The following is a 15,574-nucleotide window of genomic DNA, read 5'->3' as shown; positions in this document are numbered from 1 at the left end:
AAATGTTGTAAACAAAGTTAGTTTCTGGGCCAAAACCAATAAAAGTGCATTGAAGAGGAGGAGAGGACTTTACTTAAATAAAAAGAACTTTAAGATAAGATCCGGCTTTAGGAGATTAACCCTCTAGATGCATTTCTCATTAAGGATCTTTACTAATTGACATTTGTAAAAGGATAAAATGATCATAGGGGGAGATGGGGCTATATTAAGCTGTGGCTGCATTGAAAACGCTAATTTTCCACGTATTTCTAAAGGATGCTGGGCCTTAAGGTAAAGCCCAAAATAGACATAGAGATCGGCTTAGGAATCAGCCCAAAATTTGGAGGATTAGGCTGAGCTTCTAAATTCATGAGGTCTAGTAAAATTTACAAGGTTTGGCGATATCAGCGCCAGTGGCAAAAATATAAAACTTCACTTTGCGTGTTTCTGGGTACTTTACGAAGGGTGAAAAACATGGAGAGTAATGGTATGCTATGTTGCAAAATTTTAATGCATTAATGGGAAGGTGAGATTGGTTCTATCTGTATGAAAAATGTATCGATATTGCACTTAAGAAGTTTGTCAGCAATCAAAGTGTGCACATTTAATAGAAATTTATGCAAAAAAACGCTAATCCTTGATCCTAAATCCTCAGTGTATGATAGGTTAGACTCAGCTGAGTATTCTCGAGGATCAGCCTTTGTCTATTTTCGGCATAACGCAATTTAGATAGGCAAAACAATTAAGAATCTAAATGCAATTATGGCTAGGTAGAACTTCCTTTAGAAATATGCGAAAAAATAGCGTTTTTAATGTAGCCCCAGCTTAATATAACCCCTCCCCCCCCCTACGCACATGATTAAGTCGTGCTAGACAGAAAAAATATGCTCGTGAATTGTATAACCCCCTAAAAAGTTCCTGAAAGTTTATACTTTCTTCACAAACATTCTTCGTATCTTGACAACATGACGAATATTTTTGGTCATTTTTTACAAACATTTGTCCATACATTTTTGTTTATCTGGCAAAACTTTACGAATAAATGACAACATTTTACGAACACTTTTCTTTGTGTTTACAAACATTTACAAACAAATATTTGTAAAAGAATAAAAAATTCTCGTCAAGTGAGCATTTTACTAACAATGTTTGAGAAAAAATACAAATTTTTACAAACTTTTTATTTTCAAATGTCCTTTATAGGAATTCCCAAACATTTACAAACAATTTTATGAAATATTTTTCTTTCTGTGTATAGTTTGGACATTCGAGTGGGCAAAAGAAGTCAACCACCCTCGCTGTATTTAATAATTTAGACTGTCGTGAGCTTTGAAGCTGTAGGCATGTAAACATTTCGGATAGAAGGAGTGGACGTTCCAAAAAGACTAAGCATCGTCATACAAGGCACTAACAAATATTGTTTAATAAAACAGCATTTTGTTGTCCATTTTAAGCGAACAATGGCCTTCACGGTCACCGAACACAAATCCGTTGGATTGCATAATGAAATGCACCTTCAATGCGATGTAGTTCAATTGGTCTAGTCTGTACATGAAGCTCTTCGATCTAGGTTTATCCCGTGGACGGTTCTGGAGAATATTTTGCAAAACTTTTCTGGACAATTTTTCTTATCTCATTCGATAAGCATGATTATACCTTTAGACGGATGGAACGGATGGACGACAAAAAGGTTCTTGAGAATGACAACGCTCCTAACTCGGTCTTTATGGGGATAACGTTTAGTAGCGTGCACTTGCGATCTAATTCTTTCAATTATTACCCGAAATTGTCGAAGAAAACCTCTGTTCAGACGCGGGAGCACAATGTTCCAAGCTTGCAACACAGTAGATCAAAAACTTTACTCTTCTCCAGAGCTTTTGACACGCTCCTTGTTTTCCTCAGTGGTTTGTATTATAAATAATTCCTTACTTAACGAAATCTATTATTCTTTGACATAATTTGATCACTGAGGAAGCCACGGAGCGTATCGAAAACTCTGGAGAATAGTAAAGCTTTAGATCTACTGGGTTGAAAGCTTTACATAAAACGTAAGTTCTCACCAACATTTTTTACTATTCGTATGACCTACTCGACTCTTGTTAACCCAGCCCTCATGGTCAAACCTAACAAATTCTAATAGTCTTCTCCTTTGGTCTTCTCAATTTTTGGTCGGCAGATCCTTTTTTTATATTAAGAATCAGATCAAAACCTTCACCCTCTAAATACGAGTTTGATCGTAGAAAGCATACTGAACTGCAAGATTACCAAAGCTGTGATAACGAAATAATCAGAATAAACACCATGCGGTACTGAAGGAGAATATTAGCCCAGTCGAAATGGGTGAAAGAGCATTACAATTTCCACGTAGTTTGTCTGTCTCATTCGATATCACAGAAATGTTGTAAAAAAAAAGTTATAAATAGAATCTCTTCCTTCGATCGTTAGTCTTTTCTCTCGCTCTTTTGCTAAACAAACATCCACAGAGAATGATAATTTCTGAACATTTCTCTTCAACACAGAATATCCTCCCGAAATTCACAGACTCACACTGATACTACAAACATGAAGGGGTAAATAAGAGTTGAACAACAATTAGATGAAGGGAGTTCGGTTTTGACCAAACAGAATGCCTTAATTTTTAAAGCGCTCGCTAAACGGTGTAAGAGTTCCGGGTTCGAATCCTCTACAGTTTACGATTTTTTTAACGTAAGTCATCGTACTGCTCTTTGTTTTTACATTTCTAAAATTGTTTTAAGCATCGTAATGATCAAATTTTTTTGTCCAGTTTTTAAAATATATTTCGGGATCACATTTATTTAGAAACATAGGAAAAATTTAGTCATTACGAAGCTTGGGATCGTACGAAGCATGGGCACTTTCCCCTATAGATAAAAATTTCTTTAATATCTTGACACTCTAGACTTTTTATCAATAATTTTCCAACTCTGATATCACTCACACTATTTCAATAGAGAAAACAGAAGGAGAAAGAGAGACAGAGATCTCAATTACAGTGATCATGATGTGAAATAGACACCGAATGGGATTATAAAGAAGAGTGTGGCGGGTGGAAAATCATCTTCATCTCGCACACCAACAATTTCCTCTCACCAGGAGCGATAACACAACATATGGCATCGAGATGCTATTTTTGTTTAATACAAACCCGTGTCAGATTTAAACCTCACACAAGCCAACAAATCACCTAAGAAGTCAAAAAGCTCGTCTTTATAACCACCCTTTTTTTCTCTTTCGAGCATCATCTTCGTCTCGAGACATATCCCCCGTGAGGTTGACAAATACACATACAAGTTGAATAAACTCTATGTCACTCACCTTCTTCTTATCCCTCATGGAGCCCTTTCCTCTGACCATTATTTTGCATCCTGTCTCCTGTTCCAGCTGTTTTGCTGTCATTCCACGTGGTCCCAGAATTCGTCCAACGAAATTGAACTGCAAAGAAGAATGTGAAAAAAAACAAGTTAGAGTCGCATGTTACAGACACAAATGCAATTTTTATTCGTTTTGTATGTTTAATAATCACATAAAATTGGACAATTACTTTTTAACGATTGTAAAAGGTCTTAAAGTGCTACCAAAAAGTCAGTTGGCTTTTTATAAAAAAAAACTCTCTTAAAATGTATAAGGGAGTCATATAGTCTAATTTGAGAAACTCTGAATCACCTTTCCACAGTGATCTCATTCACACAATTACCTAGATCTTAGAGATATATCTAATAGCATAAGATAATCTTATTCTATTTTGTATTCTTTCACTCATACACAAAGAAAAATTTTGCTTTTTAATGAAAACAACATGCAAAGTATTTTGATAAAGATCTCAAATAAAATATGAATATTTATTTAAATATTTTTTATTACAACAATTACTTATGAGATTTTATTGTTTTGAAGACATAAAGTTGATATAAATTACTAAGTGTAATTCCGCATCGTCCACCGCCGTCTTAGTGGGCTTAGTATTGCTGATAAATCTTTAGAGAAGAAGAAGGCGTTTCGTGCGGTTTCGGGTAGAACTTTGATAAATAGAACGAAATTTAGAATTTTTGAACAATGTCAAATTCCGGACAAAGTTTCAACTTTGATATTCTATTAATAACTAAACAATATTACAATTCTAGTGTAACTTTGAAAATTATTTTATTGATTTTTATCAAGCTTTAATAGACTCTACCCACTAGAGAAATTTATGTCCATATTTGACAGTTTTCCTCCACAGGCGTAGGTAATTTACTTCAATATGGACATAAATTTCTCTGTAATGGCGTCTACACACTAGAGCAATTTATGTCCATATTGAAGCAAATTTCTTACGCTTGTGTAGGAAAAACTCTTCAATATGGACATAATTTTCTCTAGTGTGTAGACGCCATAAAAGTCATAAGAGAGTTTTTCGAATTTCAAATTGGTTTGTCCGGAATTCTACGTTTTCTGGAATTCCAAATATACTTTGTTGTTTGATACAAATCGACGAGTCAGAATATAAAATCTGAAGTCAGAAATCAGTCAGTCAGAAGTCAGTCTGAAATCTGAGTCAGAATATAAAATATGTCGCGAATGACAATTTTTACAGGTGAGCGATTTAAAGCTGAGATTTGAATTCGCTAATAAATCAATTAATTTAATTTCACTATCTTTATATTGTACATCAAACGAAAGGATTCGATAATAGCTTTCTTATTTCCAAAAAAATTTTCATAAAACAAAGTTTATTTTATTAATTATTAACATTTTTCGAGTTGTAATTTTTTTTTGATCTGTCACATAAAATTTTCAGAATAAAGGTGTCTACACATTGAGCACAATTTTCGTCAAAAATTGCTTTTTGAAGGAAATTGGCTGCAGTGCTGTAGGCAGAAACGTCAAAATTCTGTCAAAAATGCAATTTTTGACAAAAATTGCTCCCAATGTGTAGAGGCCTTAAGAGTCGAACAACTCGCGTTTTCTCCCACGCTGCCAAAGAATCCCGGCAGATCACGCATCATCTGTCAAAATTATTTCGATTCCTTTTCCTATACACACTACTATTTGTGTATAGGATTCGTATTAATTTAATTTTAAGTGATATTTTAACACGTTAAAACCCGTGACAGAAAGAAATCACGTAGAATACAAAATTGTCTTAAAATACCAAATGGAGATATTCTCATCAAAAGACTAAATTTTCAATTGTTTTTCATTTCACAAGGCTTCTATAACAGATTTTTACATTTTCACGTAATTTTTGTGATCATTTGGATCCAATTTTCAAGTGACAAAACTCAATAACTGTATACACTGACAATTTTTTAGTTACGCAGTAAAAGTCATTCAAATGTCCATTTCTTATGCGAAACTCCATAAAAAAGAACAGGTGACATTTTACACCAATTTGATATTCTTACGGCCATTTTTGGTTTTTGGTCTATTTTTAAATTATAGAAAAGTTAGCTAGCATTTTTCTTCTACAAAATGAAAAACAAATTAAATTCTTTATACATTGGAGTTATTTCTTATACAAGTATAATATTGAGTAGAATTCTTGCTATGAAGCGCTAAACTTAAAATTGAAGTAAAATTCTACTTTGGGTTTTAAAGAGTTTAAAAGTGTAGGCACTTATACAATATTTAAGAAAACACTATTCTACCAAAAGCAGTCAGTCAAACAGAAATATGAGCTATAAAAAATAAAAGCAATCAATGTTTTTATTATATTTTTCTAATTTTATTTGTTCCTTACTCGTTTATTTAGGGGAAAGTGCTCTCCCTTCGAACGTTCATTCCTTCGAATAATGTGAATTTATATTGTTTTCGTAAGGGATTTACACTAAATTATCACGGAATATTTAATAGAAATGTGTGAGTCTCTTAGGAAAACTAAAAGAAAATTCACCTTATTCGAAGGCATGAACGTTCGAAGGGAGAGCACTTTCCCCTATGTTCTTGATAATTTTTAATGTTTTACTGACGATTTATTATTTTTTACTTCCTTTTTTAACTTTTTATTGTGGAATTTTAATTTTGGCTGACCACGTTTTGTAATGATAAAATTTTATTTTGTACTGACTAAATGTAATGCCTTAGACACACTTACGAGTTAAGCCAAGAGACGACTTAGTGGAAAATGATGAAAATGTAGTTTAACTATTATTTCCAATATAATTACGCTAAGCCGTTTTTCGGCTAATCCTCTAGTCTGTCAAGGTCCTAACATTAAGTATTTCAGTAAATAAAACTTCCAAATTATTCATTAGCAAACAGGAGTTCATCTCCTGTGGGGGAGTCAGCCGGGATGATCTTGACAATCAAAAAGATGACGTCACACGACTTCGACTCTTATCCTGACTAAAATGAAAAATGTGTTTGATTTTGCTTTTTTAGAAAAAACCCTATAACTATAAGAATATATAACTTTTCGCTATAATATTTACTGGGAAGGTAGAGGGTATCAAGAAGTACCCGAAAAGAGAAAAAAAGTAATTTTGCAAAAAATCGGGTTATTTGACAAGTCGAAATTATGTTTTTGATACAATTTCAAATAAAAACCTATTTTAAGGCTTTCAGAGAGTAAAATTAGGGGAATGTAGGCATGGTTCGCACAGAATGAACCTTCAAACGATGCGAATTTTCTCTTTGTTTACAAAGAGTTGACTTACCATTTCTCATCTTCTCTCAACCATAGGATATATCTATCCTATGGTTAAGAAATGGCGAACTAGCTCTTTGCAAACTGAGAGAAAATTTGCGTTATTTGAAGGTTCACTCTGTGCGATTCATGCCAATATTCCCCTAAGTTCTTTCTCCTTTATTTACAGAATATTCTGTCACAGTGAATGGGAAACAGATAAAATTTGATGAACTGAGTTGAAAGAGTATCATTAGGTGATTAGGATTTCCCGCAGAAAAGGTATTTGCGCTGCATTACAGTGAATAATTCAATTATTTCATTGTTATACAGTCTCTATAAGAAGAAAAAAGCATCAGTGGATGTGTAATTATGTCGTTCACTGTGATATTTATTCAAATGAGCTAGCACGAGAAAACAGCAGAATTTAAAGTGTAAATGAGGGAGGTGATGGAAGAATTAAAGTGTGTCAGAGCCACAACTTTGAAAGAATTGTTAGAGAGTGTTTCAGATAAATTAGAGGCTAAAATACTACTTTTGTCTCTCCTTTTCCTGTGGAATTTTCTTCTGTACTGAAAAAAAAACCCCAACAAAAAAATCTCTCTGCATTTGCATTTTCCAGTAAAAACTATTAAATAAAAAAAAAGATTGTTTTGGATACATGGTATGTTTTTCAAATGCTCACGAGTTGACACAAATACACACACGCGGTTATTGCAATGAATTTAAAAAAAAAAAACACTGCTTCGAGGTGTTGCCTTTTTATTATTTAATGAATGAATTACGCGCAATCTTTAACTCCATTCATTCTCCCCACGTAACGATCTTGTCCTCCTCCTCCGCTACCTTTTACAATCACCTACCTCTTCATCATCTTTAATCACTCGTTTCACAAAACTCCATATACCATTTTAATTTGAATACACAGGCGCTTTTTTCAATGCAATAACCACGCAGTTTCTCATTCTTTGTGTGTCTCTTTAGGCTCTTTATTATCTTTTTTTTTTTTTTTAAAGGTTTAACATAGAGGTGGATTTAGCAGGTTGAAAAATATTTCAGAAGGTCATGCACATAAACATAGATTCAATTGAGGAAATCCACATTTTTGCTAATTTTTAACACTTCCTATACCCATAAAATATGAATATGTCAAATAAAACAATTAGAAATATCTTTTTTTTAAGAAGAATAGAGAATTTTAGATGAATTAAATTCAATATTAACTATAATTGTAGCAAGTGATGTTATAAAACCAAATAGTAAAAATTGAAATATTCTTAACGTCTTAACAATCTGTGTATTTGTCTCAGTTCATTTTTTTAAATAAATATCAACAATAAAATCGTTAATAAAAAAATAAAAAATTAGGCATCACATTTTTTCTTATTTTTCATCAAAGAAAATTTGTATTCTATCCAGAAAAAAATCAGTTATCAAGGGAAAAGTTTAAGCATCAAGAAAGAAAATCTTAGGACAGTGAAAAAAAAACATTAAATTAGAATAGAAGAATGTCCAGAATCAAGCATAATATTTTTGGGTCTATTGTTTTATTTACTCGAGATGATTATATCCAAAAAATCCAAAAAATTGGCAACCTATGCTGGCTTCAGACTGGAGGTTTAGCCCAGTTCCCAATTTTATTGAGTTTTCAAAATGTAATGAATCATTTTCCCTTATAATCCAATCCTAAACAACAATTTTCTAAAAAATCCTGCCTGATTAGGAATTAAGGAAGTTAAGCCAGATGGCTAAGTCTTAGGTCTGAAGCCCGCCCTACGTAGTTTTGCAGATATCTTGTGAAATGTGTACGAAAACATGGAAAAATTTACACTAAAACTGGTCGCATTTTTCAGGGCTAATGTCATCCCCCTGCTCAAGTGCTTAAAATAAGTCCATAATGGTTCCGTTCAAGACAAAGTCATTCCAAAGCCAAGCCAAACCTATTCGAATTTCGAACACCTACTACGGAAGCCCAAAGTTTAAGTTCATGTACTGGCCGCTTTGGCGCTGATTGTTCTGTTATTTCGAATTTCGGTATTCTTGACACTTCAATTGTCAACAATGTAAACAACAGTGTTGCAATAACAACAATGTTTGCTGCAAAAAGTGAATTTTTGTGTAATTTTGTGGACTTTCAGGATGGCAGAACGTTTTAATCGCAATTTTATTAAAATAAATGTGTTTTTCACTTTTCATGAACTTTCTCACTTTTGTGTAACTCTTCGGTTTAAAAGTTCGAAATTCCAACGGGTTTTTAGGTAAGTTCTCTCTCATATACCTTCGAATCGGTAAAGAAAATACCTTAACCGGAAAGAGCTCTCAAATCGGAAAGGTTATTATCGAACGAGACAAATAAGTACTTATTAAGTCCTTAATTAAGGTATGTTTTTGGATAAAAGTAGTGACATCTGGCGGCAAAGAATGGAAATTAGAATAGAGAATAAGAAAAACGCATGTTAACCATTAGAAAAATATGAATCAATATTACATGCCAGATAACATAATCTCAAAATATTATTAAATTGTGTAATAATTTACAAATTCCGGGAGTACTTTCTTTCCATTTAGTTCCATAAACTCATTTTCCGGGAGTCTACATTTTCAAATATTATATTTTTCAACCGATTATTCTATGAATTTTTTTTCGATCTAGATGCATTTGGAGTACTTCTTTAAAGATATTTGAGGACATTGTCTTTCAGTAGCCGAAACTTGAGAAAAATACAAATTAATCCATCCGAACTAATTTAACAGTTTGGGAGCAATAGGGGAAATTGTACTCCCTTCGAACGTTCATGTATTCGAATAATGTGAATGTCTTTTATCTTCTCTAAGAGTCTTACACATAATTACCACGTAATTATAAATAATTGATAATAATATATCTAATATTAGATAGAAATATTGTAAGTAACTTAGGAAAAATAAAATAAAATTCATGTTATTCTAAGGCATGAACGTTCGAATAAGTAGTACTTTCCCCTATGATAATTATATGTTAATTCAAATAAATGTTTTATATCCTTTAGTAGGGTAACTACTTAGAAAGTGTTTAATCATAAGTACTTAATTATGTACTTAATGAAAATACTTTTTATGTCCTTAGTACAAACTCCTAAATTAAGGACTTTAACAAAGACCTTAATTAAGTACTTAGTGTTAAGATTGACAAAGCGCTCATTTTCATATACTTTTTCATGTTTGTCTCATTCCATCCCAGATTCCTGCAAGCAATTATTCTAAGATGTAAATCTTAATTCCAATTCAGAGTTTTTCTTCACAGAATTGATATTTTTCCTCGATTTTGTCCCCTTTTCCGCTGAGTGTAATGAATGCAATTTAGCGTCAAATGATGTGGCATTTTAGCACCTGAGCGACACATTATTCACTAAATTGCGTTAAATTTGCTATTAATTATGGGAGAATAATCAAAAGTGAAGTGTGAAGGAATAAAAATACCACCCACATGCCTGAAAAATCATCAGGTAATCTCTTTGATAATCGTGGCTTCTTTAGTGCACAAAAGTGCGTCATTTATGAAACAATGTACCAACTATTCAATCTTTTTTCCATTATTTTCCCACCCACAAATAAAAATCTCCGCCCAGTTTCTCACTAATGCAATTTTTCCTAATGGTTACAATGTATGTCATTAAATATTTTCCTTTCATGTTGACCGCGATCGCGATCGTGTGCGATAATCGCTTCAGTTGCATTGTTATTTCGCACTTAAAAGGTATTAGGTGAGATTCTTAACAATCTCACCTACTATAATCCTAACAAAATTTCATGTCCTCCGATCGCGCTCAAACTTGGCCAAAATGTGTTTCGCCACTTCCTGATCACGAATATATGGGGGGCTAAGTTACGTTCCCGGCCGGCCGGCCGGCCGGCCGGCCGTCCGGCCGTCCGGCCGCTCTTTGGAGCTTAATAGCTCCTAAACTAAAAAAGATATCGACTTGCGGTTTTCGGCAAAGGTTAAATATCGTATGAAAATTGCAACTTGGTGCATTGACTCCCCACCCCCCACCCCTCCTTCCGCCATTTTGAAGACCCCCCTTTTTTTGTTTTCTCAATAGCTCCGGCCCTATGGCATCGAGCGGGCTCAAATTTTAGTATGTTATAGCTGGGCCTTAGAGCTTTCCATCAATACCAAACTTAAGGTCCCCCGACCCCCCTGACCCGAGCTATAAGGGTCCAAAAAAATTTTCTTAAAATGGCCATAACTCCGGTTCTAATTGTCAGAATTTAAAAAGTGGGGGCTTTTTGGAAAGCTCTCGTGAAATTCCACTTCCTCTTCTAACATCGCAAGTTCATAAAACCACCGCTAGGGGCGCTATTATTAAAAAGAAAATTTTTAAATCTTAAAAGTTAAATAACTCAAAAATTCCTTATGCAATCGGGCTGAAATTTTAGTATGTTGTAGCCGTTGATTATACCTATCAAACAAAAAAAACCTTAAGTCGATCCATAACCCCTGACCCGAGCTATAAGGGGTCAAAGTTCGAACATTGACCGGCCTCTATCTCCGGTTCTAATTAACATATCGACATAAATTTTACCTTTTTGGTTTCGTCTCGATGAGCACTTTCAGATGGAAGTTCAAAAAGTCACCACAGGTGGCGCTGTGATAGCGTCAAAATTCATCGAAATTCAAAGTCACTTTTCTCAAAAACGGCATTGTGCAAGTTAATGAAATTTTAGTATGTTGTAGTCCAGTCTAGGACGTTTCCAAAATGGTGCGTATGTGCGCTGTGGTTTCAATAGAACCGGAGATATGAGGGGTCAAAGTTCACAAAATTTAAAAAATCATATCTCCGGTTCTATGTGACCGTTTTTGATGAATGAGGGCTTAAACGAAAGATCTCATCAAATACTACAACTTTCTAGAACATTTGAACTTCGTGGGACCAACACCAGGGGCGCCACAGTCAAAAAACGAATTTCAATATCACATAACCTCAATTATCTCGACTGTCGCTGAACCGATTTTGATGATTACTTCGACATAATTGTAGAGGACATTTGTCTCTACATTTCGTCCATACATCATTTTCCGGTCAGACTACGCTATCACTCCGATTTTGCCGTTTAAGTGTGAAAAAATTGATTTTTCCCATAATAACGCTTTGAAATCACTCAGATGCCAATTTGACTGCCTCTACTCCACCAAGACACTTAAAATAGGGTTTTAAATGGAAAGTCCCACAGAATACAACAATTCTTTGATATAGTTGAAGTTCAACAAATGACTACTTGGGGCACTCTGATGGATGAAAAAACGAGTTAAGAAACAAAAAACCTCGATTATCTTGGCTTCTGAGTAATCGATGAGATCATGTTCTATGGGAAAATTATAGAGAACATTCTGGTCTACATTTCATCCATATATCACTTTTCCAAATCCTTGATATTTTGGTTTAAATACAAAATTTGTATAATTTCACGAATTTTATTCAAGATAACTGAATGGCGTCTCCCAACTTCAGCACTAAATCGAATTTGCATGCACTCCGAGTTAGCTCACGTTAAGAATCTCACCTACATAAGCCGGTTAGGATTATCTGTCCCTTTTAAGTTGGGGTGTGTTTCTTTTTTTCTTTTTGAGGAAGATGATATTTTCATTTTCAAAATACACGTCACTTTGTCAATATTGATGAAATTTTAGTCAACAATATACTTATGGTGATCTCTCACGATCATCTATGATCTTGAAACTTTGCCCTCCCCCTGAGGGAGCAATAGATAAACACACAAGTCATATAATCTCTCTTCTAATTCAATAAATCAATCATTGATCGAGAGACTAACAATTAAGTTATTATTACAGACAATGTGCACAAATAGTTATTCAATTGATAGTTTCTGTACAACCAGAGCTCTGTGGGATTTTCTCTCTCAGCAGCACATTTTAAGAATGCTTCTTTCTAAGCCAGATCAAACAACACCGATGAGTAACAAATTTAATACCATGTCAACATAAAATAAAATCATTGTCTATCCTCTCATTAACATGCAGCATATTCCTTTTTTATCATTTCCCCACCACAACTCATCAACTTTTATATAAAACATGTACTCATTGCTGTGTGATCATAAATGGAAATGATCTCTACCACTGAATTTTATTAGGCTTGGACAGCATTTTATAAATGTAAAGAGAGGATCTGTATTAGAGAAAATGAGCATAAAAAGAGCATCATTTATGATTGCATCCATTGAAAATAATTAGAATATTTACCCTACAATGAATAAGTTCATTTAAATATACTAAATTGTACTCTATGGATCTTTTTCATTTAGTAATCTCTTCTTTTTTTTCCTCTTCTCATTTTCCCAGCACGACATTCCACCACATCTTTCATCAATTTTCTGTGGTTAAGCAAATGTTTTTTTTTTACACAAAAATGTTGTGATTTAATAGTTTGTAAGTGTTTTCATTACAATTTTATCATCATTATTTTTTGAAATGATCTTTTGTGTAGGTGCATTTAACGATCGTGCCTCTTTCTTTCTTCAACAAAAGCCCATCAGCTACTTTTATGATCATCTTCAATGCTATGTGCAACATGATTGAGAGATCGTGAAGATCACTTAATACTCTTAAACAGATCAATTTCTCTTTCAATTGGAAAAATGATTTAACCCTTCAATACCGGACTATTACTAAAGAAAAGTCTTTCTGATTTAATTTTATGTGAGGAAATAGGAGAAAGTGCCCATGCTTTACATGGTCCCAAGCTTTACAATGACTAAATTTTTCGTATGTTTTTCAATAAATGTGACTCATCTTTTCTATATTTTAAAAACTAGGAGAAAATGCCTTGTTTATAAAATATATTGCGGAGTCGTATTTATCTAGAAACATAGGAAAAATTTAGTCATTGTAAAGCTTGGGACCGTGCAAAGCATGGGCACTTTCCCCTACTAATAAATTTGACAACATTTGAAATGTTTTGCTTTGTGAAATTGAAGTGCTTCCGCATTCAAATTTTTGGGAAATTCTCTAAGATCTTCAATATTATGTTTAAAAGAATCCTCCCAAGTGTGTCTCGGCTAAAATTGATTTTCCAGAAGACTTCCACAAGGAAAATTTAAAATTAAAATACCTTCGTCAGAAATTCATGTCCACATTTTCAAATAGGAAACAAGACATAAAAGTCTAAATTGATTTAGAACGCCATCACTTAGTTATATATTAGTCCCATTTCCAACTGGAGTTTGATTCTATAATAATGTCTTGGATAGAAGGCAAATGTGTAGTAGGACTATTGAGCTTAGATGAGTTGTAGGAAGAAAGTCCGTCCTGACGAAGACTTTTCTAAGTCTATGGTACCAATCACTGTTCAGCTAGGGTGGTGACTTAAGGGGTGCTATAACGGCGGCTAACTTGAAGTTATGATATCGCTATAAGTCCGCTAGATGGGGTTGTGAGTGCTCGACGAGTTATTCCGAAGGCACAATTGAATCTGGCGTCCTCCTTGCTTCACTGGTGAAGACCGACTGAGGAGCAGATTCGATTGTGCCTTCGGAATAACTCGTCGAGCACTCACAACCCCATCTAGCGGAACTATAGCGGTATAGTAACTTCAAGTTAGCCGCCATTATAGCACCCCTCAAGTCACCACCTCAGCTGAACAGGGATTGATACTGTTGGCATAGAAGAGTCTTCGTCAGGACGGGCTTTCTCCCTCCAACTCCTAGGCTCAACAGTCGTACTACAAATAATTATGTCTCATGATCATAAATCATATACTAAGTGTCCTCATTTTTGAATCGACGCGACATAAGAATGTGGAAATGTTTACATTGATTTTTCTGAGAATTGACAAAGAATAGCAATGTTGATATTACCTTAAAAAGGAATATACTTCTTGCGAAATTCAAATCGTCATAAGATCATAAAATTCTCTGATAAAAGACAAAGAAGATCGAAGGGAGAGCAATCATATAAATATCATGTATCAACAGAAAGAAGAGAGAATAAAGTGGACATCGAAAGAAGAAAGACGTCTTTTTATTTCCAAATTCTGATTTCCCCGCTCGGAAATCATAATTAAATGGAATTTTTTTAACACAAAATGTCATTGATTCAATGAAATCAAACTAAATTTTCAAAGTTGGGAAAATTTGTGAAATACATTAAGAAGCAGTTCAAAGAGCTACTGTATGCGGTCACAACTGGAGTTTGATTCTCGAGAAGTGTCTCGGCTAAAAGGCAAATAGCCATTGTATTAGCACAAAATGTTTATGTTCAACAACTCGTCTGTTAGATCAACAAATGCAGTTGGCACATTTGCTGATATAGCTAGTGAAATCTAAATGCAATTTCGAATTTTCAAATTTAATTTTTAGCACAAGGCTGAAAACATTTCGATCATTCAGAATAAGAAACGAATAACTCGCAGAAGGAAAATTTGACAGGAGAGCGATTTGAAGCTAAGATTTTATATGCAGAGTATAGGGTTTTTGAGATTTTGAAATATCTATAACTTTGAAAATAATTATCTTTCAAGTATAATATTCACAGGGAAGGTAGAGGGTATAAAGTATCCAAAAAGCGAATAAAACAAATTTTGGAAAAAATCGAGTTGTTCGACTTATATTCTGAGTCGTCGATTTATGAAATGCCACAGTAATTCCCAGCGCACAATGACTTTTGTTTAGTAAACACGTTTTTGACATTTCAATGAGAGTGAGTGAGATCTAGATCTTGTTATCTCGCTCATTCGCGTGGGGAATTTTGAAAACATGTTTACAAACTAAAGTTATTGTGCGCTGGTCATAAAAATCTTCTAAGGAGTTATTCTGTGATTTATAAAGGGATTTAATAATGAGACAAGAATATTATGAGGTCTATTAATTTGATTTTCCGAAATGTTGACACGCAGGACACTTCGAATTTCGAAAAGTAAATAATACAGCGACTTTAATCAACACTCGGGTGCAACGAGAAGAGAAAAATGTGTT

At 33.9% G+C, this 15,574-nt stretch overlaps 1 protein-coding gene across 4 annotated transcripts in view; it reads right to left on the bottom strand.

Annotated features, from left to right (window-relative positions):
- The window catches only part of LOC129798513 (protein held out wings), an 82,291-nt gene that overhangs the window by 23,581 nt on the left and 43,136 nt on the right, over positions 1 to 15,574 (bottom strand). For all 4 annotated transcript variants that reach the window (XM_055841711.1, XM_055841712.1, XM_055841709.1 and 1 more), the window contains exon 3: positions 3,316 to 3,432. In XM_055841711.1, coding sequence (XP_055697686.1) covers positions 3,316 to 3,432 — 117 coding nt within the window. The remainder of the gene's footprint in view (positions 1 to 3,315; positions 3,433 to 15,574) is intronic.

The sequence above is a fragment of the Phlebotomus papatasi genome, chromosome 1, assembly GCF_024763615.1.
Source record: "Phlebotomus papatasi isolate M1 chromosome 1, Ppap_2.1, whole genome shotgun sequence".
In the NCBI taxonomy this organism is placed as follows: domain Eukaryota; kingdom Metazoa; phylum Arthropoda; class Insecta; order Diptera; family Psychodidae; genus Phlebotomus; species Phlebotomus papatasi.
This window is presented reverse-complemented; position numbering and strand designations above follow the sequence as displayed.